Below are 27,693 nucleotides of genomic sequence, written 5' to 3' on the forward strand. Positions count from 1 at the left end.
TACTAATCAAATGGGGATAGTCATTTGTATGAGGTAAATTCACATTTAAGAGTCAACATGAGCCTGAACTGATGTTCACCATTTGATACAGCATGATGCATAATTTCTTCACTATTCATTCAGGACTGGATAATCATGAAATCCTTAAGTTTCTCAAATGTATTGCCAGTGGGTGTTGCTTGAAATATGATTAAATAACTTGAATTAGAATCTGTCTGAATCCAGCTGGGTTACATGTTCATTTTGACCACTTTTTTACAGCATACAGTATCTACTAAAATACAACATGCAATGTGAGTGGTGATCATGACTTTTAAAGATATAGCAGAAAGAGCAGATGGTGGTATCCAGGGGAGCCTTGAAAGAAGCATGGGGCTTCTTGAGCAAAAAAAGAAAAGAAAAAAGATATAGGCCTGTCAAAATAGACAAGTTCAATCATCCTGATTTTCTGGGCCCTTTTGCAGTGGGGAGAGATCAGTCAATTGCAGTATGGGAGGTCTGCTTAGTTCAGATGATCAAAGGCACATCACCAGAAGAGTCCTGCTTAAAGATATGTTTCTAAAACCTTTGGAAACTTTATTTGTAATGACTTTTGAAAGTTTTAGAACCTAAATCATATTAAGCTGCTCTGTCATTTAAAAAAATAATGGTTAAGGTTATTTTACCGGCTGTAAATGTAATTTATACATTACCCCACATGTATGCATACCGAAAAAATAAAATGATTGCAAATGAAATCATGATTTGAGGTGCAATTATGTTATATTATTCGAGAAGAAAGAGACAGATGAGTCTCCAGAGTCAGCTGAATTCAACCTACGATTTGAGTTCTGTTTGAGTTTATACTGCGTCTGACTGCTCATTATTATGCTTGTTACAAGTCTGTTTGACAAATTAACAAACAAATGGAACATGGACATGTTTGACATATTGAGTTTAAATTATTTTATTAGCTTATTTATAGAGATCGCAGAGTGATACACGAAGAAGAAAAGATGACTCACAATACCCAGATAACTGAAATATCACTTTATCCCCAGATGTACAATCATTATTCAGAAATATCTGATAAATTGTGCCTCTGTCAATATTACCACTTAAATATGGGACAATAGTTGTCCCATACGGGATGTCCATACAAAATAAGGACTGTCCCAGATGGGGCAGCTGGCAATCCTATTGAGGTGGGACAGATATTTTTGTCTAAACCATAGAAGACGTTGGGAGTATTTGGAAAACCTGTTTGAAACAATCTGACATTATTTTTAGTAATTCTGTTTAGTGCTGCTAATGGCATTGAAATTAGACACAGCTTTGAAAGATTCAGTTGCCTGTGTTTTGCACCTTGACATTTCTATGCATTCCTTTTTTCTTTTAAGATGGTGACCTCACATTCTTCAGTGATGTGTCTCAGCCATACAGTGCCAATGTGAATGACTCAGACAGCACAGATCCATCCGTGTCTCTGTTTATTTGAGGACTGAAGCAGGTATAGTCAGCCCTCTGTCCTCCCCTTTGACATTGACTGCTGTTGAGTGAGGCTTTAGCTGAAGCTCCTGTGGTTTTGTGTTTCTCCTGTAACCACTTTCAGCCTCTGGCAATTTTGCCTGAAATGATCATTAACATAGCACTGCCTGACAAGGCTAGTTCCCACATGGACCATAAAGAGAACTTTTATTTGTTGTATCTGGCACCACATTACCTTTACGAAGCATTCTCTAGTAGATATGTTGTTGTTACATACAGTAGGGGACCACTGATAAAAACAGAGATGGATAGTCCAGATAAAAAGTGAAAACTATGTTTATAGTTATGCTATACTATGCTTTATGCTATACGATGCTTTATTGTTCCGTTCACACATGGACCATAAAGAGACACTTTGTTTGTTGTGTCTGACACAACAGTACCTTTACAATGGGTTAAATAGGTATGTTGTCACATAGAGGACCACTGATATAAACAGATTAAATAAATATGGATAATCCAGATAAAAAGTGAAAACTATGCTTATAGTAAGGTGAGGGATGTAGTACCATATTGGGCCTCACATTCTCAGTAGTGCAAAATGAAATTTAAAAATTTAAAACAGCTGCATGTGAAATCTTATAAGCTTATTGAATTAAAGATGGGCATATGCTAAGTGAAGATGTAATACTAGAGGGATCCTCTGGTATGCACTCAAAGACTCGAGTTTCTCATGCCAAAATATATTTTTTGTCTCTATCTGTCCAGTTGTCTGACTCAGTCTCTCCGTCTCCCCCGGCAGATATGATTCAAAGCTTGCTAAGCATAAACTTTGATCTTGTTCTTCTCCATCTATAAGCACATTTTCTCTTCTCCCTTATGTTCGTCTGGCACTTCAGGAGTGTGTCTCTACCATTAGCTCTACGCATTAAAAAAAAAAACTGCTCTTGTCCATAAACCAGTTAATGGAAATGATGGAGATTTGCACATTTCTGTTTTTCTTACAGCTGAATGACATTACTGAGATTTACTTTCTAAATGGCTCAATTTGCCAGTCAGCACATAATTCGGTTGCAATGTTTTCCCCTCTTTTTCCTTGTAATTAACAATTAGGGGTTGTTCTGGCAGTTTGTTTGATTGCTAATTTGTTTTACCTGCAGCTAAATGCAGTGGCAGTTTAATTAACCTGAGCGACTGGAAGTTTGATGTGTGCTGAACATACTGAAATGGCTCTCTATTTTTATTTTTATTTTTTTATTTCAAGGTGCAGAGGCTTGTCTTTGTTTTTAGGTTGATTTTCCAACAACTAAAACACTTTACAAGAAGGTTCCATTAGTTAACATAAACTAACAATAAACAATTAGGCCTAAAGAATTGTATTAATCTTGTTTAATGTTAATTTCAACAAATACTAATACATTTTCAAATTGTGTTTGATAATATTAGTTAATAAATATTATGAACACATGAACTACCAATGAACAATTGTATTTTTATTAACACAGATTAATAAATGCTGTATAAAATATATTGTCCATTGTTTGTTCATGATACATAATGCATTTACTAATGTTAACAACTGGAACCTTATTGTAAAGTGTTACCACAAAAACAGACAGAGAGAAGTATTGAATGCATAAATAGCTGAAGTCAGAAATTAACATACACCTTAGCCAAATACATTTAAACTCAGTTTTTCACATTCCCTGTCTTAGGTCAGTTAGGATCACTACTTTATTTTAAGAATGTGAAATGTCAGAATAATAGTAGAGAGAATGCTTTTATTTTTTTCATCACATTCCCAGTGGGTCAGAAGTTTACATACATTTTGTTAGTATTTGATAGCATTGCCTTTAAATAGTTTAACTTGGGTCAAACGTTTTGGTTAGCCTTCCACAAGCTTCTCACAATAAGTTGTTGGAATTTTGGCCCATTCCTGCAGACAGAACTGGTGTAACTGAGTCAGGTTTGTAAGCCTCCTAGCTTGCACACACTTTTTCAGTTCTGCCCACAAATTTTCTGTCGGATTGAGGTCAGGGCTTTGTGATGGCCATTTTGCCATAACTTTGGAGGTATGCTTGGGGTCATTGTCCATTTGGAAGACCCATTTGCAACCAAGCTTTAACTTCCTGGCTGATGTCTTGAGATGTTGCTTCAATATATCAACATAATTTTCCTTCCTCATGATGCCATCTATTTTGTGAAGTGCACCAGTCCATCCTGCAGCAAAGCACCCCCACAGCATGATGCTGCCACCCCCATGCTTCACGGTTGGGATGGTGTTCTTCGGCTTGCAAGCCTCACCCTTTTTCCTCCAAACATAACAATAGTAATTATGGCCAAACAGTTCAGTTTTTGTTTCATTAGACCAAAGGACTTTTCTCCAAAAAGTAAGATCTTTGTCAGCATGTGCACTTGCAAACTGTATTCTGGCTTTTTTATGGCAATTTTGGAGCAGTGGCCTCTTCCTTGCTGAGCAGCCTTTCAGGTTATGTCGATATAGGACTCTTTTTACTGTGGATATAGATACTTGTCTACCCGTTTCCTCCAGCATCTTCACAAGGTCATTTGCTGTTTTTCTGGGATTGATTTGCACTTTTCGCACCAAACTACGTTCATCTCTAGGAGACAGAATGCTTCTCCTTCCTGAGCGGTATGATGGCTGCATGGTCCCATGGTGTTTATACTTGTGTACTATTGTTTGTACATATAGTCATTTGGATATTTTGGATATTGCTCCCAAGGATGAACCAGACTTGTGGAGGTCCACAATTTTGTTTCTGAGGTCTTGGCTGATTTCTTTTGATTTTCCCAAGATGACAAGCAAAGAGGCACTGAGTTTGAAGGTAGGCCTTAAAATATTGTAACACTTAAGAAAGTAAGGAGGAAGCTGGGACTGGCTCGACAAACACATAGACATTTAATGACACTTTTCAATGTACAAAGAAACAAAAACACACACTGCTTTTCAGCCAGCTGCGTCAAATCATAAAAACACTCCAACACGTGGACAAGCTTCCTACATCTCTCTCCCATCTGCCGCTGTCTCTTCTCCTTAAATACTACCGCCTCGCTGGAACGCGAGGCCGGTGTGGCGCGCAGGTGGAAGTCATTCGCCACTTATCTTCCTGGCCTCGCTCTGCCCAAACGCCGCTCGGCTCCCTGCTCACCACAAATACATCCACAATACACCTCCAATTCAGTACACCTCCTATCAGATACTAACTGGCTAATTGTCTAAAGACTTGACATAATTTTCTGGAATTTTCCAAGCTGTTTAAAGGCACAGTTACCTTAATGTATGTACATTTCTGACCCACTGGAATTGTGATATAGTCAATTAAAAGTGAAACAATCTGTCTGTAAACAATTGTTGGAAAAATGTCTTGTGTCATGTACAAAGTAGATGTCCTAAACGACTTTACGACTAAACTTTAGTTTGCTAATATTAAATCTGTGGAGTGGTTAAAAAATTTGTTTTACCTAAGTGTATGTAAACTTCTGACTATAACTGCAGCACCAAGCTATTCTCTAGTACAGAAAAAAATAAATAATAATAATTCAGAGACTTTAGCACTTTAAAACTCTTTAATAACATTTAATATTTCAGCATCAAAACATTTAATATTTCAGCACAATATTTTTTGGTTTGTCCAACATCCTTCCAATCATATGTCGGCTTGTCCGAAAAAAAGAAAAAAACAAAAACAAATCTGTGGCTGTGTGACACCCCCCCCCCCCCCCCCCACATGTTCACCACATCTCAATCTTCTGCTGGTCATGAGCACTTACTAATTTTCTCAGAGCTTAATAATTTGACTAATAGCAGAATTATACAGGCTTGCAAAATGCATACAATTATTTCTTAATCAGTGGTAAATATAATCTTAATGTATAATCCCAATGTCAAGGGTTCTTCAAGGTCTTTGTGAGGGGTCAGGTCCAGTGTATAGTAAGTCAATGGGCATGCACATTCTAATAACATTATTAAAGGTGTCATTCAAAGACACATCTAGATGGAGCTTAATTGCACAATCAAATTCACACACATTCACATGGGCAGATGCAGTGTCCAAGTGCATTGCTATGCTGTATTATTTAAATTGCTTTTTTCTCTCTGTTAGTATTCCTCTGTCCATCACTTAGGATAAAAGCATCTACTGCATTAGAATAAATTTAAATGAGTTAAATTAATATGGGAATCTCCTGTCTTACATGATGAACCAACTCTCATTATAAAAAGGTTTGGTATTTATTTCAACTTGCTGGACTAATTTTGGACTTTAGGAAACAACTGTTCTCAAGTGTTCATAAAAACTGTGAAACATATAATAGATTAAACATCACACTTGACATGATACAAACTACAAGAAGACTGTGATAAAGCTTTTCATGTTGTTTATGGATCAACCCAAGACATCATTTCTGCATCATACATTTGAAGACTGATGTAAATGCCCTGTGCTGCTGCGAGCTATCTGCTGAACAATACATCACTAATGGTGCTTATCTTATAATATTCTGCTCACTTTATGAAGACCAATTAGAACAGATGGATTATGATCACATAAATAGCTGAACTTTGTACATCTTTTGACGACACTCTACCCATGGGTCTAATTCAATAAAACTGGTACTTAATTGCAAAAGTAGCATCAAATCTATTTACTTGTCATTACTCCTCATGATATCACGACTCAAATGAGCAGTTTTTGCAGAAGGGTTTTTGAGTCCTCGCCTGTGCTTCAACTGTTTCTCTCTTCACTCCCACATCACAAATATACACAAACTTTGCTAATCCCCAAACCTTCCCCTGGGAGACGTTATTCTCATAGGCAGAAAAATTATCATAACGCTCTTGCAGAGTCAAGTGTGAGTAAAGCGATTGTTCTGAGAGGTGAGGAGACTCACCGAGTTCAAACGGCCTCTCTTGTGGTTCTACTTCAAAGGCTTGTTCTCCATGGTTGTCCTCAAGGACTTAGAGATACACACCACTGATATGTGCGGATGTCAAATGTTAGCAAATGAGGCTGAGTTGTTGGACTAGATTGAGGTTTACAGGCCATTATGAACAGATTCCAACAAAGGGGATTTCAGAAATACTTTCAGAAATTGCCCTCAGGGCTATAACTATTATGTAGGTGCTACTGGTTGTTTAAATCAGTTTTACTATCAGAAATAATAATTAATTGTTATTAATTATGGAATAATCAAATAACAATTAAATAACTAAATAGTAATTAAATAGAATTTAACTCATTAAACTATTCTCCAGAAATAATCAATAATTATTTGTTATTAATTACGGAATAATCATAACAATTAAATAACTAAATAGTAATTAAATAGAATTTAATTCATTAAACTCTATTCTCGGGGCACCACTCTTTGAAAAGAGAAAAATGATAGCAAGTTACTGATTGAGTCTCATAAAACAAAATCTACCCTGTAGGTTGAGTTAATTGTTAATCAAAATAATCAAAAAGGGGAAAAACTAGTTAAATTATTGGTATACAAATCTAATAGTAATCTAGTTACAGTTAGTTTCTAACGCCAATAACATAATAGTACTCTGAGGTAACTTGGGAGTTCTTCATGTGGCAGAGGTTGGCTTCAACACAATATTCAAACAAAAACAAACAGGAGTACTTATTATAATATAACAAGATTTATTATAATCAAGCAGTAGTGAACACAGCCAATACTATCCGAATATAATCCAAAAATAAAATCAAGGATATCCTAAACTAACAGTGGAGCTATATGCTAGAGTGTGTGTGTGTGTGTGTGTGTGTCCAGGTGTGGTAACAAAGGAATCAAAATGGAGGATCAGGTTCAAAATGGAGGGTTAAATCCAAAATGGAGCTGATACCACGTGCGGATGGAAATGAGCGGACACACAAAGGAACTGACGAAACAGGCGGGAGAATTTGGTTCACCAACCTGAGTCGAACATAAACCGAGGCGTCGCTCACTCAATGAATATCAGTGAGAGAGAGAGAATGAGAGCGAGAGAGAGAGGAAAAATGCATGCAGTTTAGTTAAGGATAACCGCTCGTAACAGCGGGACTGAATTACTAGTTCAGATCACTCAACAAAACAAACGTAACCCCAAAAGAAACTAAAACAAATCTCCCAACTCGAAGCAGCGAGCAGAGTTTAACATACAAATATACTCAAAACATCAGCATTTAGAATCAAAAATACGATTTAGATTCACAAGAAAAATCACAGTTTCTAAACTAAATCTGCCCAGATATCAAGCCTTACTTGGGAAATCCTGTGTGATTTCAGTAGGTTTGTCCGTTGGAATTCCTGTTGCATTGACCGGTCAGGATAAACAGTCTGGATGGTTCCTTGTCTTACGCTCGTCAGCGAAAAGACGCATCTCTGCTTTATTCTTCGGATCCAGCGATGGAGAAGAATGCAGAAAGTAGTCAACGTTGAATGAAAAAGAGGGAGAAGGGAAACTGGTCGCCTTTCTGTTTTTTCAAAACAAATTCACTGTTGCTTTACAGTGAAACTGAACCGGTTGATATAAGTATACTATAAGACTTGAACAAAGCTATGTTAATCTTACTCTACCGTGGCCAAATGGCGAGGTTATAAAAACGTGGTCTCTTTGTTCTCAGTCCAAACGGAGGGAAAACTCCTTCAGTACGTGCACAGTACAGATGTCCCTTAACAGCCAGGCAGTGCTTAGCACAGAGAGGCCGAAATTCATCTGTCCGCGGGTTTTGTTGACGAGATGACGTCATCGGTCGTAGGCCGCTTGACCAATGGCGTTTGAGACTGGGTCCATGGGCGGGACTTCGCATCCAGTTGTGAATTTGTGAAGGATCCTGGGAAACTGAGTTCAATGTCTCTCCTTTTGATCATAGAACAAAGGGCCTTGCGGTCTCTGCTGCCATTTTAAGTGGGCCAAGGCCCTACAGAGAGTAGAGTTATTTTAGAGCTGTGCAATAGAAATTGTATTTAAGAAAATTATCATTCAGCCTCCTGAAATACATGATACATTTTACAGTGCTCATCTTAAGAATAAGGTACTGTAGACACTGCAAGTATGATTCTCACACAAAATATGTAAAACTGCTTAAAATCAAATGATGATGTCTAGAACTCCAATATTTATAGAAACAGCAACATTTAGGTTATGCGACCCTCGCTTTTTTTAAATGTCTGATGAATTTTGCATGACTGGAACACTGGTATTCAAATAAATATTGGAGATCTTAAGCTACAGCTGTGTCCAACGCACCAGCCTGCAACCAATCAGGTTTATATATTATATATAAAAAATATATAAAATATTGCACTGCTCTAAAGATGTTTAGGTACAGTAACTAGGAAATGTTACTAAAAATGGTGTCAACATGCCACAATTTATATATTCCATTACTAAAATTAGAAAAACAACTATTGCATCCATCTGTCTTTCTTTAGAAAGCGAACAGCATCCTGGTATCCCTCCTGGTCCAGTGCTTTGAGTCTTGGTAATGAGGGAGGAAACAGGGCCTGGTTCAGCCTTACGATGTTGTCCTTTGAGAGCTGAGGGTGGAAAACGGAGGTTTCAAAACATGTCGCAGGTTACAACATAAACAGCAGTTTGAAAGTAATGACAATAAGGTCATACATCACAAAATTTAAGTAGTACAATTCTGAGAATAAAGTAAAATAAAGAGATGAAATTATGAGAATGAAGCCGTAGCATTATGAGATTAAAGTAGTAATGTTTTGAGAAGAAATATGTAATGTTATGAGAGTAAAAACGCAGCATTACAAGGTTAAAGTTGTAATATTATGAGAATAAAGTCATAAGGAAAGTAATATTAAAGTGATATGGTGGAGAAAAGCTAGATGCAGATTTAATGATCGATGACACTCTTGGAGTCGACTACTGGTTGCCATTTCAAACTGCATAAAAAGGCAATTTCCTGAATGTCAGTATGGTTCTATCTTTTGAATTAATTCAATTTCCAATTATTAATTAATTAAATGCTCAACATCAATTTCTTGATGAAGATGCTGCCTTCGGCGACCTACGCGTATTGTGTAATCACACTTTTTCTTGTAATATTTTTTCTCTGAATATTTCTACCTTTTTCCTACAATATTATGCTTTTAATAATTTTACAACTTTATTCACAAAGCATTACAACTTCATGCTCAAAACATTATTACTGTAATCTCTAATATTACTTTGATTTTATTATCATATTACAACTTTAACTCTATAACGCAGTGTGTACCAAATATGATACACAACCTTTGACGGTTCCTGTTTCACTCTCTGTTCAAGCTGAAAAGCCAAAAAAAACGTATGGTATGTAAGTTTCACATGTTTATGGCACCATCTATTGTCTATCTGTGAAAAAAATGTGGTTTCAATGTTTACATTGATCTATTTAAAATGGTGTCTCTTATGTTGTGATAAATGACAAATTTAACAGTAAAAGTAATGATTATATTGTTATTGATATTTTAAAATGAGTATTTGCTGAATATAAGCAATTTGTGCTTGGTTAAAATTGTGTATATTATTTTACTGAAAAAGCCAGTTGAAATTACATGTACCAAATATGATACAACAGGCTTTTGAAGTATCTATCAATCACCAATACATTCCATTCATGCCCACCACAAAAATAAAAAATAAAAATAAAATAAACACAGAGCTTTGAAAATTCTGACATATACTTTTTATAAGATATCTTTAAAGTGTGAACTAACATTTCTGTGTATTTTTATATATGCAGCCTGCTCTGACATTATATAAGCTATGATGATGTCATCTTACCGTAAGTACCATAAGAGACCCAGCGAAAACTGTTTTACAACTTTTTAAATGTCACTATAGTGTTTGGTGCATAAAATACATGTGATAAAAATTGTTTATTGTAAACAAAATATATATATTTTTATTCATATTGTATCTGATGTGCTGAATTGAACTGTGATATATTTCAATACATTTCGATCCATATTTAAGACCATGGAGAGGAAGTTGTCATGGCCAAACTCTAAAACATTTGTAATCTCTGAAAAGCCCAGGGAGCCCTTTGATAATATCCCAAGATTTACCACTGTAGCATGTACAGTATGGGCTAAGACAAATTTAAATAACAAATGTCCTACACAAAAATAAATTGCTGGGACTCAGGAGGATAATGACCTTTAAAGCCTAATGTATCAAATATGTTACATGAAAAAGAAAACGTGCAATTTTTTTTCTTCTTTTTTTACGATTTATTTTTATAGTTTGTCTAGTGGTACTAAAAACAGTGTAATGTCACAAAAATTTATTTTATGAGAATTCTTTCATATGTCAGGCTTTACAGGGTTAATCTCATAATGCTTCGACTTTCTTATAAAGCTCAGACTATATTCTTGTAATTTTGACTCTATTCTTAAAATGTTACTAATTTAATCTTGAAACTTTTATGATTTTATTTTTGTAAAAGGCCTCTTAAAAGATTCTTCTCCAAACATAATGAATTGTTCTATTAACGTGGCACTAAAACACCATCATAATTTAGCACTAGTATTTAAATGCTAAATAAATGCCAGTTGTGTAGATCTAGATTGCCTTATGCTAAAAAAAAAAAAAAAAAAAGAAGAATAAAATAAAATAAAATAAAAATTACCACAACTCTCATGTTGGCCAGTCTGAGGTGAAGCTTACTTATGCCCTTATGAGCTGGGGAAATATCCTGAGGGCCGCTAAATGGTGACACTGTGATTGTGCGTCCCATTGGAAGAATAGGAAGACTGTCTGTGAATCCTCCATCTATCCATTTCTGAGAAAAATGACATTCTTAAACATCATGCAGATATCAAAACATCCATATGTAAATCGCTGTGGGACACACCAAGGATATGAGTTTATGTCAGGTGTGTAAAAGCATTTGTCATGCTAATAGAACAGAGCAGGTAGCTGTTTCCCACAACTCAACACTTGAACTTTACTAAATAGTTTTGACTGAAAATAACATGGCACTCAGTCTCTAATGTAGTTCTATCAGACCTCCTCTGTCAGTGGAGAGGACACGCAGAACCAGAGAAGTGGTTAATTCATTCGTCTAAATAAATATAAACAGCACAATGCAGCTCTTAGCAGAGCCACAGACTATGAATCCTACAGGGTTTAGAGACAGTATTGGAGCCAAGAGAGTTGGTTGCATTAGACACTATTACCTGACCTTGGAACTCCACTGGCTTCACTCCAGCATAGACAGGCACAAAGCAGCTGGCCAAGAGCACCTTTAGTGACAACACAGTCATAATACATGGGTAGAATGGACAGATGACGAGAAAGAGTTATAAATAAACAAGATGAGTATAAAATAAAATAAAAAGATGAGAGAGTGCAAAGAAACAAACAGAAATAAAATAAATGCTGTTTTTGTCAACATGTCTGACTGACTACTGAAGCACCAGTGCAATTTGTTCTTTATTTCAGATGGGAGAAGAATGAATGAACTCAACAGCAGCAATTTTCCAGAGCATTAACTCTGTCCAGTGACAGCACTTATGATGTGGCTTATTGAATGGGCTAGCTCCCTTTGGGTTGTGGGCATAATTCCTGTAGTTGAAAGATAAATCATTGTCTGTTGACTTCAAGCTTGAATACCTGAATGAGGTCTTCCCTTGAGGTGAAGTTGGACACGATAGTGTTCTTGAGCGTCTTTGAGTGCGTTACTGAAACATGGACACGTTCATTGGCTAACTGGTGGGCATTGGGTGGGAGAATCTCTTCTATGCCTTCCCTAGAGGAAAACCAAAGGACAGATGCTCATTTGTTGTGTTTGCATAATTAACAACCTCAGTGAAAACCATTTTTCCTCAATATAATTTTGTAATTACACAATGTGTTGGTCAAACCACTGAGGTAATGCAGGAGAAATAAGGAAAGAAAAATCCACTCAACGTTCCATTCTAAAGATAATTGATAAAGTCTGCTCACTGCTCCTAGCTGTATGTCAAGATTATCAGGAGGCCCTCAGAAATTCATGTACATCACAGATATTATTTCCTTAGAAAAAGAAAAAGTCTGCTGTTTCATTTCATGCCAGCAGTATCTACGATTTCACAAGTAGCTCTGAGGAGGTGACACATTTAAGCATCAGAATAGTCTTCAGACCATTCAAACCTCATTCTACCAGAGCCAGGAACAATATTTGTTTAAAGGAATATTCCGGGTTCAATACAAGTTAAGCTCAATCGACTGCATCAGTGGCATAATGTTGATTACCACAAAAATGCATTCATTTATATATATATATATATATATATATATATATATATATATATATATATATATATATATATATATAATGAAGCTTAACATTGTCTTTGTGTTTGTTTTTGAGTTGTCACAGTATGCAATAGACTGGCATGTCTTAAGGTCAATATTAGGTCAAAATGGCAAAAAAGAAACAGCTTTCTCTCAAAATTCATCAGTAACTCATTGTTTTGACGAATGAAGGCTATACAATGCTTGAAACTGCCCAAAAAATGAAGATTTCATACAAAGGTGTACACTACAGTCTTCAAAGACAAAGGACAACTGGCTCTAACAAGGACAGAAAGAGAGGTAGAAGGCCCAGATGCACAACTAAACAAGAGGATAAGTACATCAGAGTCTTTAGTTTGAGAAACAGATGCCTCACATGTCCTCAGCTGACAGCTTCATTGAATTCTACCCGCTCAACACCAGTTTCATGTACAACAGTAAAGAGAAGACTCAGAGGTGAGGGCCTTATGGGAAGAATTACAAAGAAAAAGCCACTTTTTAAAAAAAAAAAAAGAAAAGAAAAAAAGAAAAGGTTAGAGTGGGCAAAAAAACACAGACATTGGACAACAGATAACTGGAAAAGAGTGTTATGGATCTTAACCCCATTGAGCTTTTGTGGGATCAGCTAGACTGTAAGGTGTGTGAGATGTGCCCGACAAGGAAGCGTGGGGTGAAATGTCACCTGAGTATCTGGACAATCTGACAACTAGAATGCCAAGGATCTGCATTGCTGCACGTGGAGGATTTTTTGATGAGAACTCTTTGAAGTAGTTTAAGAAGTTCTGAAATTTTTTTTCAAATTGTAATATTAATTTTTCATGTAATTAATGTCCTGACTATACACTGTGATCAGCTGAATACCACTTTGATGAATAAAAGTACCAATTTCTTTCCATAAGAGCAAAATCTGATCATTATTGGCTGCCAGTGTAAATATCTATATCTATCTATCTATCTATCTATATATATGTATACACACACACTACCAGTCAAAACGTTTGAAACACTTGACTGAAATGTTTCTCATGATCTTAAAAATCTTTTGATCCGAAGGCGTATGCTTAAATGTTTGAAATTTGTTTTGTAGACAAAAATATAATTGTGCCACCATATTAATTTATTTCATTATAAAACTAAAATGTAATAAAAAAATAAAAAACATTTTTTTGAAATTGATGACTTGGACCAAATAATAAAGAAAAGCAGCCAATAAGTGCCCAGCATATATTGGAACTCCTTCAATACTGTTTAAAAAGCATCCCAGGGTGATACCTCAAGAAGTTGGTTGAGAAAATGTCAAGAGTACATGTCTGCAAATTCTAGGCAAAGGGTGACTACTTTGAAGATGCTAAAATATAACACAGTTTTGATTTATATTGGATTTTGTTTAGTCACAACATAATTACCATAGTTCTATTTATGTTATTCCATAGTTTTGATGACTTTACTATTATTCTAAAATGTGAAGAAGAAAAAAAATTATAATAAAGAATGAGTGCGTTTCAAAATTTTTGACCGGTAGTGTGTATATATATATACACTATATTGCCAAAAGTATTCGCTCACCCATCCAAATAATTGAATTCAGGTGTTCCAATCACTTCCATGGCCACAGGTGTATAAAATGAAGCACCTAGGCATGCAGACTGCTTCTACAAACATTTGTGAAAGAATGGGCTGCTCTCAGGAGCTCAGTGAATTCCAGCGTGGTACTGTGAAAGGATGCCACCTGTGCAACAAGTCCAGCTGTGAAATTTCCTCGCTACTAAATATTCCACAGTCAACTGTCAGTGGTATTATAACAAAGTGGAAGTGATTGGGAATGACAGCAACTCAGCCACGAAGTGGTAGGCCACGTAAAATGACAGAGCGGTGTCAGCGGATGCTGAGGCGCATAGAGCGCAGAGGTCGCCAACTTTCTGCAGAGTCAATTGCTACAGGCCTCCAAAGTTCATGTGGCCTTCAGATTAGCTCAAGAACAGTGCATAGAGAGCTTCATGGAATGGGTTTCCATGGCCGAGCAGCTGCATCCAAGCCATACATCACCAAGTGCAATGCAAAGCGTCGGATGCAGTGGTGTAAAGCACGCCGCCACTGGACTCTAGAGCAGTGGAGACGCGTTCTCTGGAGTGACGAATCACGCTTCTCCATCTGGCAATCTGATGGACGAGTCTGGGTTTGGCAGTTGCCAGGAGAACGGTACTTGTCTGACTGCATTGTGCCAACTGTGAAGTTTGGTGGAGGGGGGATTATGGTGTGGGGTTGTTTTTCAGGAGCTGGGCTTGGCCCCTTAGTTCCAGTGAAAGAATCTCTGAATGCTTCAGCATACCAAGAGATTTTGGACAATTCCATGCTCCCAACTTTGTGGGAACAGTTTGGGGATGGCCCCTTCCTGTTCCAACATGACTGCGCACCAGTGCACAAAGCAAGGTCCATAAAGACATGGATGAGTGAGTTTGGTGTGGAAGAACTTGACTGGCCTGCACAGAGTCCTGACCTCAACCCGATAGAGCACCTTTGGGATGAATTAGAGCGAAGGCTGCGAACCAGGCCTTCTCGTCCAACATCAGTGTCTGACCTCACAAATGCGCTTCTGGAAGAATGGTCAAAAATTCCCATAAACACACTCCTAAACCTTGTGGAAAGCCTTCCCAGAAGAGTTGAAGCTGTTATAGCTGCAAAGGGTGGGCCGACGTCATATTAAACCCTATGGATTAAGAATGGGATGTCACTTAATTTCACATGCGTCTAAAGGCAGATGAGCGAATACTTTTGGCAATATAGTGTATATATATATATATATAACGATTTGAAAGTCCATGTGAAACAAATGTGTTTTGGAGAGCAAGCTTAAGTTAATTCAAGGTAAATGTGTTTCTTTAGCTCTCTCTCTAATTAACATTTAATTAACACCTCCATACACAAACACACTCTTTCATTGAAGAGCACTATGCAAAACGGACTGCCTTTTATGTTAATATTGGAAAGAGCGCTTAATACTCATGGAGGTCAATCAAACATGGTCTAATCAGCCCCTTACATTTGGGTATGGCCTACACCTGCATGGTTACATAAATTTTATAAAGAACTTTTCTTGCTAGCAATTTCTTTTTACACACTGCATGTTTCACTTGTCTTTTATGCCTCTTTCTTAGTTTACCTCTGTTTTTTTTATTTTATACATTTGTAAGATTCAATCAACTTTCATAATAACAGGATAGAACAACACCCAGACTCTTCAGTAATAAAAGCACTGATCTGGTTCCGTTATTAAAACACTTATGAATCTAATCTCAAGACTGACATTTCACAGCAACTGAAAAAGCATCCACAATGCCAAATCAAAGTCTGAGAAATCGGACACCCAAGAACATTTGGAGAATTTCTTGAACTACTACATTAATTTACAAAGAAATTTTCTATTTAAAAACCACTGAAATGGCAGCAGGGAAAAACATAACAGCATCACAGTCACAAATTAAAATGTACTTTCCTAGCCCTCCAAACTGTGCGAAATATCTGAATGTGTGTGTTACACCTCTTATAAACTGTTTGAGAGTAAAATACTCACAGAAAAGACTTTCGTTGGAGGGTAAATGCATCAATCATAATATTCTAACACCATTTTGAAATTCAGTATGTTTTGAAATGAGGAGAAAATAAGTTGTGTGACAGTAATAGCTGAGTTGTATCCTACCTGGATTGCCCTTATGATTAAAATTCAGTATGGGGAAATAAGGTTAAAAAAAGCCCTGTGGGGTTAAATTCAACCAACTACTGAATCATTTTCCTTTTGTAAAAAAAAAAAAAAAAAAGCTGCATTTACCTCAGTTCAAGCATGAAGTCATATCCTGGTGTCACTGCTCCAAATCTCTGCCTTCTGACGTTTCTAGCAAATCTGTACGTGAATTCCTTACAATGCTGTTTGTAAACACAAAACCAGAACATACAGTATAGTTAGTTACGAGTCACGACACAAGAACCAATGTATTTTGATGTTACTGACACAGCGTCACTATATTTGATTTGTGCGCCATTTACGAGAGTTGATTAATGATTTGACTTGACAGTGAATAATGACTTAAATTCAGGTCTGCTAATCACAAAGTGATTGTATGCCTTCTTTTACTGTGGCTTTATGGTGTTTTTTGTCCTTTATTGGGCTTGACAGCCTGGAATCACTGTTCACATTCATAATGTCAGAAAGAGGTGTGTAAATGACATGAGGATATGTAAATAATGACAAAATGTTCATTTCTGAATGAACTATTGCTTTAACGTGTTATACTGTGTAATCTGAATGCAAGGCTTTACCTGTAGTTTATCAGGAGCAGTGATCATTATAGTGGCCACTAAAGAACCAGCTGATGCTCCAGCACAGCCTTTTAAAGAGGACAGCAGCTTATCTCCATGTCTTAGTATTGCCTCTATTGCCCCCAGATGATACACTCCTAAAAACCCAGCCGCAGCAAATGATAAATTCACCACCGTCATAACTGCATCCTAGAGACAGAGATATGTTAACTTTAGAAAAGTGTGTAAAAAAGATAAAAAACTATGATGTTGGACAGTTCTGATAGATAGACAATATTATTTTAGTCTACTATTACGTATATTTTGCTAGCATGACATTAATTTTACTGTAGTCTTGATCAAAACCAGTAATACAGATATTGAAAAGCACGCTGTGCATGATAAATTGAAACTATGTAAGTAATTATCTTCATTATATTAATTTCTCTGGCCACTTCTGTCGTTCAAGTTTACTGCACATTGCAACAATGAAATATTTAAGTGCTTCCTTATTTCACAGAACTGACCTTATGATTCTATTAAAAAGATCACTGGAGGAGAGTTTGTACAGTAATTCCAGCACACGCGTTTATTTTTCAATGTTTGACAATGCAACGATTGACGACACGCCTTCCGTGTTTAGGAATTCCAAAATAAAAGTCATTTGTTTAGTAGCAATAATTTTATAAAAAATACAATCTCATGTAATTGTATACTTCTTTTTGTAAAATGTTTTGCTTGAAAAGTGTGCATAAATGAATGCAACTTGGTTTTAGATTGTTTTCTCTAAAGTAATGGCATTTAAACATTGGTAGGTACACGAGACTGTATTTTATAAAATTCTTGCCACTAAACAAATTACTTTTATTTTGAAATTCCTAAACACGGAAGGCGTGTCGTCAATCTTTGCATTGTCAAACATTGAAAAGTAAACGCGTGTGCTGGAATTACTGTACAAACTGTATATATTCTTCACTGCCTTGAATCCCCTTTAAAAACAACTCTCTGATCTTACGTGGATGGATTGTCTTTATAATGTATTCCATATTGCTGCATTTTTTGCCTTTGCATTTAATCTTACGTGAGTTCTCTCACTGTATATCTAGCTAATATAATATCAAGGCATCTTTTTTGCCTTTGTATCGCCTTTTTTAATAAACAACTTTACGAATCTTAAGTGTTTTTATTCTCCAAATATTAATAGTAGGCTATTAATACTATTATTGTGACTGTCTTCACCTTGTATATATGTATTTGTATCAAAATGCCTTTGTAAACCAAAGACGGCGTTGTGTCTCCACAGAATTATGTGATCGATTTTGCTGTGCTTATTTACAGTCATTGACAGTATTTAAGTTTTAAAGTATCTAATAATTGGTCAGACTGAAGATTTTGATTTATTGTGTGCATTATATAGGCTCTTAGCGTTTTAATGTCATCATGTTTAATGGTTTTGATTCAAATGTCTTACACAAGTAGATGTTATGGCAACAAGATAGGCTACTATTAATCATTTGTTTTAACAGTAATTGTGAGTGGTTTAAAATCACTATGTAATGCGCAATGTACATAACACAAGTGTATATGATTGGCTGGGGCATACACTGATCAGCCACAACATTAAAACCACCTGCCTAATATCGTGTAGGTCCCCCTTGTGCCGCCAAAACAGCGCCTATTTTTCTCACCACAATTGTACAGAGCGGTTGTCTGAGTAACCGTAGAGTTTGTAAGTTCGAACTAGTCTGTCCATTCTCTGTTGACTGCTCTCATCAACCAGGCATTTCCGTCCACAGAACTGCCCCTCACTGGATGTATTTTGTTTTTGGCACCATTCTGAGTAAATTCTAGAGCGTGGCATGATTGTTGGTGCCAGACGGGCTGGTTTGAGTATTTCTGTAACTGCTGATCTCCTGGGATTTTCACACACATCAGTCTCTAGAATTTACTTAGAATGGTGCCAAAAAAAAAACCAAAAAAACATCCAGTAGGGGCAGTTCTGTGGACAGAAATGCCTTGTTGATGAGAGAGGTCAACAGAGAATGGCCAGACTGGTTCGAACTGACAAAGTCTACAGTAACTCAGATAACCACTCTGTGCAATTGTGGTGAGAAGAATAGCATCTCAGAATGCTATTCTGAGATGCGGGTTGGCGCTGATTTGGTGGCATGAGGGGGACCTACACGATAATAGGCAGGTGGTTTTAATGTTGTGGCTGATCGGTGTATATCACTCTTAATAGGATATTGGTCTTGGCGGACTAGATCTGCTACGGTGCTGCAAAGCACTTGTACAGAGACTTGCTACTGCTAGAAAATACATACTGTATACATACAGAGTTAGCATGTGGACATGCTGCTGCTGCTCCACAATAAGACAAAACACGAGACATGCTGCATCGAGCATGTGTTACATGCTGCTGCACAAATAGACATAACAAACAATCCCGCATGTAGCAGATCTAGGCATGTAGAAGCTAGGGTGGAGGAGGGTTTCAGAGAGAAAACTCGAAGCGCACTGCAGAAGAAACCAGCTTAACTGCAAAACTGAGAATCAAAGAACCAGTTTGCATCACATCGTTGCATGGCTGAATTTTGGCCATTAATAATAATAATATTAATAATAATAATAATAATAAATATAGCTGCAAGTATGGGCTGCCATAGACTCAATGGCAGAAGAAGAAGAACAAAAAGAACACTAACAATTACAATAGGTGCCAACGCACTGTCAGTGCTTGGCCCCTAATAAATGCAAAATGTTTTAAAAAGTAAACAATAACCTGTTATTTCCCCAAATTTATATTTGGGAAGGTTGATTCCACTCATTTAATTATACATTTTTTTATTTATTATTATTATTATTATTATTAGGGGCCAAGCACTGAAAGTGCGTAGGCACCTATTGTAATCGTTAGTGTTCTTTTTATTGTTCTTCTTCTTCCGTCATTGAGTCTATGTCAGCCCATAGAACATATGCGGGAAAGTTGTGAAATTTGGCACACAGATAGAGGACAGTCTGAACATTAACTGGAGTAAATTTGGAGTCTCTAACTCAAACCCTCTAGCGCCACCAACTGCCCAAAATTTCACACGTTTATGCTAATAACTTTTGAACCATAAGTGCTAGAATCAAAATTCTCGAGACGAATCGATTGCTCCCTATGTCGTCATTTTCTGTCTTGAAAATGTTTCCACCATTTTTATTTTTTCTAAAACCCTACCTTTTCGAACTCCTCTTAGAACGTTTGTCTGATTTGCACGAAAATTGAATCAGGTCATCTTCAGACCAGGCTGACAAAAAGTTATGGAATTCAAATTGATTAGTCAAACAGTTCTCGAATAACATGCGAACAAATTCGACTTGGTATGTATTATGACAACCATGACCTGAGGGTACATGCACAGTTTCGGCACAGTGTCACCTAGTGGTCACGAGATATGAAAAATGCATATTTTTGCTTATAACTTCTAAATGGTTTCACCTATCTGGTCTTGTTAGATTCTGTACGGGATGCCGAGTCGAATGATACCAAATTTTCCTATGTCGGCCATTTTGGCGTTGCTCATTTTGAATTTTGTTGTAAAATTCTTTATTTTTCAAACGCATTGACATATCGTTATGAAACTCGTTATGTGTCATTGGCACAACGCCCAGAAGGTACTCAAAATGTTTTGGGACAGTGCCACCTTGGTCAAATGTTATACCATAGATATTTTCATAAAATGCTAATAACTTTTGATTACTTTGTGCTATTGTCATAAGATCACTCTTGGTAGATTCCATGGGTCATGCTGAGAACATGGATACCAATTATGCCATGATCAATCGAACTTCCTGTCCGCCATTTTGAAATCCTTTAAAAACCTACTTTTTCAAACTCCTCCTAGAGCGTTTGTCAGATTTTAACCAAAATCGATTCAGACCACCTTCAGACCATGCCAACAAAAAGTTATGGATTTCGTGTTAATAGACCAAACTGTTTTCGTTTAACTGAAAAATGAATTTGATGGCACGGTGCCAGAATGGTTTTCAGGCTCTATCTTGGCAACGCTTTGGCATATTGATATGAAACTTTATATGTGTCATCATGACCGCACCTTGACCAGACCGTATCAATTTGGTGACAGCTCCACCTGTTGGTCAAAAGTAATAAGCTTTTATGTCCCATTGCAATTGATAATATTTATGGTTTTTCAACCATTTTGCCTAAAATCAAGACCAGATTGCTTTAATTATTATTATTATTTTTCTTGTGTGTGCCATTGTTGTGCCTAATAATGGTTGATGTGCTTGGCTCCATAATTGCTGCTTGCAGCTATATTTCCTTCATATTATTATCCCCCCCTCCCCTTTGTAGATTGTTATTTCAGCAAATGTACTTAGCATGGGGTGAAAAGTTTGTAGAAATACGCAGTTTGTATGAAAAAAATAAAATAAAAAATTGCCCTCTAACGGGACAGTTTCTTAATTTGATATGAGCTCTATAATTTAGGTTCCATAATCAAGTGTAGTCAATTTTAAATCACATTCAGTTGATAATGTATGGTTGGTGCTAATGCTGTTAAACCTATTAATAAAAAGACATGTCGCAAGCATGTGCATACAATGTAACATCTCAGTCCATGGACCATGCATCCAGTAGCCAGAGGGCACCATCGCCTGAATACTAACCTAGTTCTTAACTACAACTCCCAGCATCCTTTGCTCCTGCCATCTTCCCCACACCTGTTTCCAGTTACCTCATCAGCTTCATGTGTGTTTATACTCTACTCATTCTCACCCTCAGTGCAAAGTATTGTCAGCTTACCCTGCCTTATTGAGTGTTTTCTCATAGTGATTTTGGATTTCATGTTATGGACTTTTCTGCCTGTTACTTAGGATTTTGGATTACTGTCTTGGATTTGGTTGCTGTGTATCTGCCTCACCATGTTTATGACCCTTGCCTGGACTATTACTACGACACCTGTTTGCTGTTTTAGAGTTTGTATTTCACCTGTTTGTTCTAAACTGACAGCCTCCTCCAGTTCCTTAGAGAATACTTCACCTGGCACAAATCCAGCGGAAATTACTCAACTGCAAGTGGCCCTTTCGTATCAAGGTGAAATGCTCAAAAGCTATCAAGATCACCTCATGACTTTACGAGCAGCCAACGAACATTTAACTCGGTACATTCAGTCATTGCCTCCCCCTCGAGCTGAACTGGTAAGATTAGTGCTTCCTGACAAATTCGATGGCTCTGCAGATAAGTGTAAAGTGTTCCTACGTCAATGTTCCTTATACTTTTCACAGCAACCTGAGTCATTTAAATATGAACAGTCAAAATCAGAGTTTATGACACTTTTTACTGGAAAAGCTTTAGAATGGGCCACAGCAGTCTGGGATAATGATGATCGAATTAGAGACTCATTTTCATATTTTTCACAGCAAATCAGAGAAGTTTTTGAATATCCTACTAGAGGTAAAGATGTCTCCATTCAGCTATTACACATATGCCAAGGCAACAAGACTGCAGCAGATTATGCTGTACGCTTCTGTACATTAGCAGCTCAGAGTGGATGGAATGACATCCCATTCACGGAAGATAGACATAAAATCTATCTTCCGTGAAGGGTTGAACCCTGTTTTACAAGCTGTGCTAGCTTGCAATGATGATTATCTGGAGTTAACCTCATACATTACGTTGGCCATCAAAATTGACAATTTAATTTAACACTCCACGCTCCTGTTTACCACTGTTCACAGCCTCTAGTAGTTCTCCTCATGTTGAGCCAGTGGAAGCAATGCAGATCGGACACACCAAAATTTCAGAGGAGGAGCGCACGAGAAGACTACAAGAGCGACTATGTTTCTACTGTGGCCAGCCTGGTCATTGTTGCAGCTCATGTCCTAATAAATCCAATGCTGCTAATACTCAAGAAGTTAAAGTAAGTGTAACCTCTTCTACTCACAGTCCAAGGAAGACCATGTGCAACATGTCAGAACTGTACTAACCAGACTTCTTGAGCACCAACTGAATCTTAAGGCAGAAAAATATGAGTTCCATACTGCTACGACAACCCACCTAGGCTATATTATTAGTCATCAAGGAGTTGAAATGGATCAGACCAAGACCAGAGCAGTTACAGATTGGCCACCCCCCACAACTGTCAAAGAACTTCAGAGGTTCTTAGGTTTTGCCAATTTCTATCAATTGTTTATTCGAAACTATAGCACCACTGCTTCCCCTTTAACCTCTCTACTCAAAGGGAAACCCAAGAAATTGTCATGGACGGAGGCTGCTCAAGAGGCATTTGACAAGCTTAAAATCAGTTTCACTACTGCACCTATATTGAAACATCCGAACCCTGATGCTCCTTTTATCTTGGAGGTTGATGCTTCGGACTGTGTCATTGGAGCGGTCTTGTCTCAACGCCAAGGTAATCCAGCTAAACTGTATTCATGTGCTTTTTTCTCTTGGAAACTGTCCTCTGCAGAGAAAAACTATGATGTAGGCAATAAGGAACTACTGTCTATCAAAGCAGCTTTGGAAGAACGGAGTCATTGGCTGGAGGGAGCCCATCATCCATTTCAGGTGATAACTGATCACAAGAACCTTCAGTATATAAAAAACTGCAAAAGGTTAAATCCAAGATAAGCCAGGTGGGCTCTTTTCTTTACACGATTCAATTTCACAGTCACATATCGTCCAGGCAGATACTTTATCCAGAAAGTTTGATTTGCCCAATTCAACACTTGAACCAGAACTTATATTACCTTCCTCAATTGTCATTGCTCCCATAAGATGGGACATAATGGAGGAGATTCAGCGCACTCAGCAGGATGAACCCTCACCACCAGACTGCCCACCCAATAAACAATATGTTCCACAGAATATCAGGCAAAGGTTAATACAGTGGGTCCATACATCTCCAAGTTCTGGCCACCCTGGAATCCAACGAACCATCAATTTGGTACGTAATTGTTTTTGGTGGCCTACTTTGAATACAGATGTTACCTCTCATGTCAATACATGTCATGTCTGTGCCCAAGCAAAAACTCTTCGACAGCTCCCAGCATGTATCCTCGAACCATTACCTACCCCACAATGACCATGGTCCCATATTGCCATCAACTTCATTACAGAGCTCCCCAACTCCAACGGATTTACAACTATTCTGGTCATAGTGGATCGTTTTTCTAAATCCTGCAGGTTAGTGCCTTTAAAAGGATTGCCCACAGCCATGGAGACCGCAGAAAACCTCTTCCATCATGTTTTCAGAATCTATGGATTATCAGATGACATTGTTTCTGACAGGGGACCTCAGTTCACATCTCGGGTATGGCGTGCCTTCTGCAGTCATATAAACATTAACATGAGTCTAACTTCAGTTTATCATCCTCAGGCAAATGGTCATGTTGAAAGATTGAACCAAGAGATTGGACGTTTTCTTCGATCCTACTGCAGTAGGGAACAACATTAGTGGAGCACCTTCCTGCCATGGACTGAATATGCACAAAATTCCCTTGTACACTCATTCACAGGACTCGCCCCCTTTCAGTTTGTGTGAGGTTTTCAACCATCGTTGTTTCCTTGGTCTGGGGAACCCTCTGGGGTACCTGCTGTGGATGACTGGATCAGGAGGAGTGAGAGGTTAAGGGACAGCACTCATATCAGGATTCAACGAGCCATTAGAAACCAAAAGATCCATGCTGATCGAAGGAGATGCCCACACCCGGACTATCAGCCTGGTCAAATGGTCTGGCTATCAACCCAGCAGGAAGCTCAATCTTAGGTATGTAGGTCCTTTTAAGATTATCAGACAAATGAATCCTGTGACCTATAGACTGGAGCTGCCTGCTAACTACCGTATCTCTCCTTCTTTTCATGTATCCCTCCTGAAACTGGTCCAATCTACATCTGACCCTGCGTCTACGGAGTCTTTACCTCCACCGCCACTGGAAATTGATGGATCTCCTGCCTACATAGTTCGGGAGATCATAGATTCCAAAAGAAGAGATAATCAGATGCACTACTTGGTGGATTGGGAGGGATACGGCCCTGAGGAGAGATCATGGGTAGCCTCCAAGGACATTCTTGACCCTTCACTGATTAGTGACTTTCATCGTGACCATCCAGATTGTCCTGCACCAAGACCCAGAGGACATCCTCGGAAAAGAACAATGTATAACAGCTTCACAGCAGAAGGGAAGGAGAACACAGGGAAGCAGGTTTTTCCAGGCTCAGGTAGGACTTTTAATCAGCCACTTCAATGCTTTACACCTTCACAAACTCATCAGCTTCACAGGCACATACTAACTTAAGCACATCAGCTTCACAAAAATAACAGATTAAATGTAACAGCTTCAGCTTCAGGAGCACCGTGGCCTTCCTTATGCCAGACTCTCTCTCTCTCTCTCTACTGGTGGCGTGGCTGCTTATATGCTGCTCTCCCCATGCTCACTGGAATTAGAGACAGATGTTACACATAATCTAGCTTGGGTGCAAGTGCCCTTACTGCTTTCTCTCTCTCCGGATGGATGCTTGACCACGCCACCACTGCCACATATTCCCACCGCCCGACTCAGTCTGGGGAGACATCCGGCCTGTCTACCACTCCCCCCATTTCTGGAAAGGAAGTCAGCATCAGCCATCTGTGCTCCCGGTCTGTGGACCACCTTGAACTTAAATGGCTGAAGAGCCAGATACCAATGGGTGATCCGCGCATTGGTATCTTTCATGCGGTGGAGCCATTGGAGTGGGGTGTGATCTGAGCTGAGGGTGAAGTCCCGCCCCAACAGGTAGTACCGGAGAGTGAGGACCACCCAGACACACCTTTTCTACAGTGCTGTACTTAGTCTCCCTCAGCAAGAGCTTGCGGCTAATGTACAGCACCGGGCACATCTCCCCCTCCACTACCTGCGAGAGTACAGCCCCCAGCCCTCTGTCTGAACCGTCCGCCTGCAAGACAAAAGGGAGAGAGAAATCGAGTGAATGTAAAAGCGACCCCCCGCAAAGTGCAGCTTTAACTTGCATGAATGCCTGTTGACACTGCTCTGTCCACTGGACCGGGTCTGGTGCTCCCTTTTTAGTGAATTCAGTCAGCGGGCTGGTGACATCTGAATAATTAGGCACGAATCTCCTATAATAGCCAGCCATCCCTAGGAACTGTCTCACCCCCTTTTTGGTCTTGGGCCTTGGGCAGGTTGCAATCGCCGCAGTCTTGTCAATTTGGGGACGCACCTGCCCATGGCCCAAGTGGAACCCCAGATACCGTACCTCCACCCACCCAATCGTGCACTTCTTGGGGTTTGCTGTGAGTCCCGCTCATCTCAGTGATCTCAGAACCGCCCTCAGATGCTGCATGTGCCGCTGCCAATCATTGCTGTAAATGATGATGTCATCTAAGTAGGCAGCGGCGTAAGCCAAATGTGGTCTCAGGATTCTGTCCATGAGACACTGAAACGTAGCCGGGGCTCCAAACAAACCGAACGGAAGCGTCACAAATTGGTGTAATCCAAACGGTGTGGAGAAGGCTGTTTTTTCACGGGAAATTGGTGTCAAGGGGATCTGCCAATAACCCTTTGTCAAATCCAGTGACGAATAAAATCGAGCAGTGCCCAATCAACGCGAGGCATTGGGTATGCGTCAAATTTAGACACCCGTTGACTTTTCTATAATCCATATAGAACCGTACAGACCCGTTGCTCTTAGGAACTAGAACAACCGGGCAGGACCAATCGCTGTGGGATTCCTCTATTACCCCCATATCGAGCATTGCATCCAATTCTTCCTGGACAATTTTCTTTTTGTGCTCAGGCAATTGGTAGGGATAGCTATGTACCACCACCCCCAGCTTGGTCTCAATGTGGTGCTGTATGAGGTTCGTATGACCTGGTAGAGGGGAAAACACGTCTGAAAACTCCTTTTGCAACTTGGCAACCTCTGCGAGGTGATATGGTGAGAGGTGGTCTCCGCAAGTGACTGGGGTGAAATGATTGTGTTTTGTATTCACCTCTGGCCTGAGCTCCACCCTCTCCAGAACTACCTTAGCCAACATCACAGGGACCGCCTCCCTCCACAATTTCAGGAGGTTGAGGTGATATATTTGATGTGTGCCCCCTCTATCGGTTCGCTGTACCTCATAATCGAGATCCCCCACTCATCGTGTGACCTCAAATGGTCCTTGCCACTTGGTGAGTAATTTGGAGCTCGATGTGGGGAGTAATACGAGTACCTTATCTCCCGGTGCAAATTCCCGCAGCCGAGTTCCCCTGTCATACAGTCGGCTCTGTCGTTCTTGAGCTTGGAGCAAATTCTCCAGTGTTAGTTGCCCCAAAGTGTGGAGTTTTGCTTTAAAATCAAGAATGTATTGTAAGAATTTCATACCTTCAGACAGAAAGACCCTCCTCCCAAGCTTCGCGTATGACATCAAGCACGCCACAAGGGTGCCGCCCATACAGCAGCTCAAATGGGGGAAAACCCCGTAGAGGCTTGTGGGACCTCTCATACTGTGAATAACAGGGGATTGAGCCATTTGTACCAATTTCTAGCATCCTCGTGCACGAATTTACGAATCATATTTTTAAGGGTTTTATTAAATCACTCCACCAGGCCATATGTTTGTGGATGGTAAACGCTGGTGCGGATTGATTTAATG

General features: G+C 38.7%; 1 protein-coding gene across 2 annotated transcripts; it reads right to left on the reverse strand.

Annotated features, from left to right (window-relative positions):
* Positions 1-5,210: 5,210 nt before the first annotated feature.
* pnpla4 (patatin-like phospholipase domain containing 4) lies at positions 5,211-17,695 on the reverse strand. 2 transcript variants are annotated; one of them, XM_051704649.1, is made up of 7 exons: positions 17,581-17,695; positions 17,075-17,263; positions 16,587-16,681; positions 12,098-12,233; positions 11,662-11,727; positions 11,150-11,264; positions 5,211-9,015 (listed from the first exon to the last, which is right to left on the reverse strand). In XM_051704649.1, exons 2-7 carry the CDS (start codon positions 17,252-17,254, stop codon positions 8,798-8,800), a joined length of 810 nt encoding a protein of 269 aa, XP_051560609.1. In that variant the 5' UTR covers positions 17,255-17,263; positions 17,581-17,695; the 3' UTR covers positions 5,211-8,797. The 2 variants fall into 2 exon arrangements, with proteins under 2 accessions (XP_051560609.1, XP_051560610.1); XM_051704650.1 differs by having other exon boundaries at positions 11,112-11,264.
* Between the last annotated feature and the right edge of the window lie 9,998 nt (positions 17,696-27,693).

This window comes from Myxocyprinus asiaticus, chromosome 8, assembly GCF_019703515.2.
Source record: "Myxocyprinus asiaticus isolate MX2 ecotype Aquarium Trade chromosome 8, UBuf_Myxa_2, whole genome shotgun sequence".
Lineage (NCBI taxonomy): Eukaryota > Metazoa > Chordata > Actinopteri > Cypriniformes > Catostomidae > Myxocyprinus > Myxocyprinus asiaticus.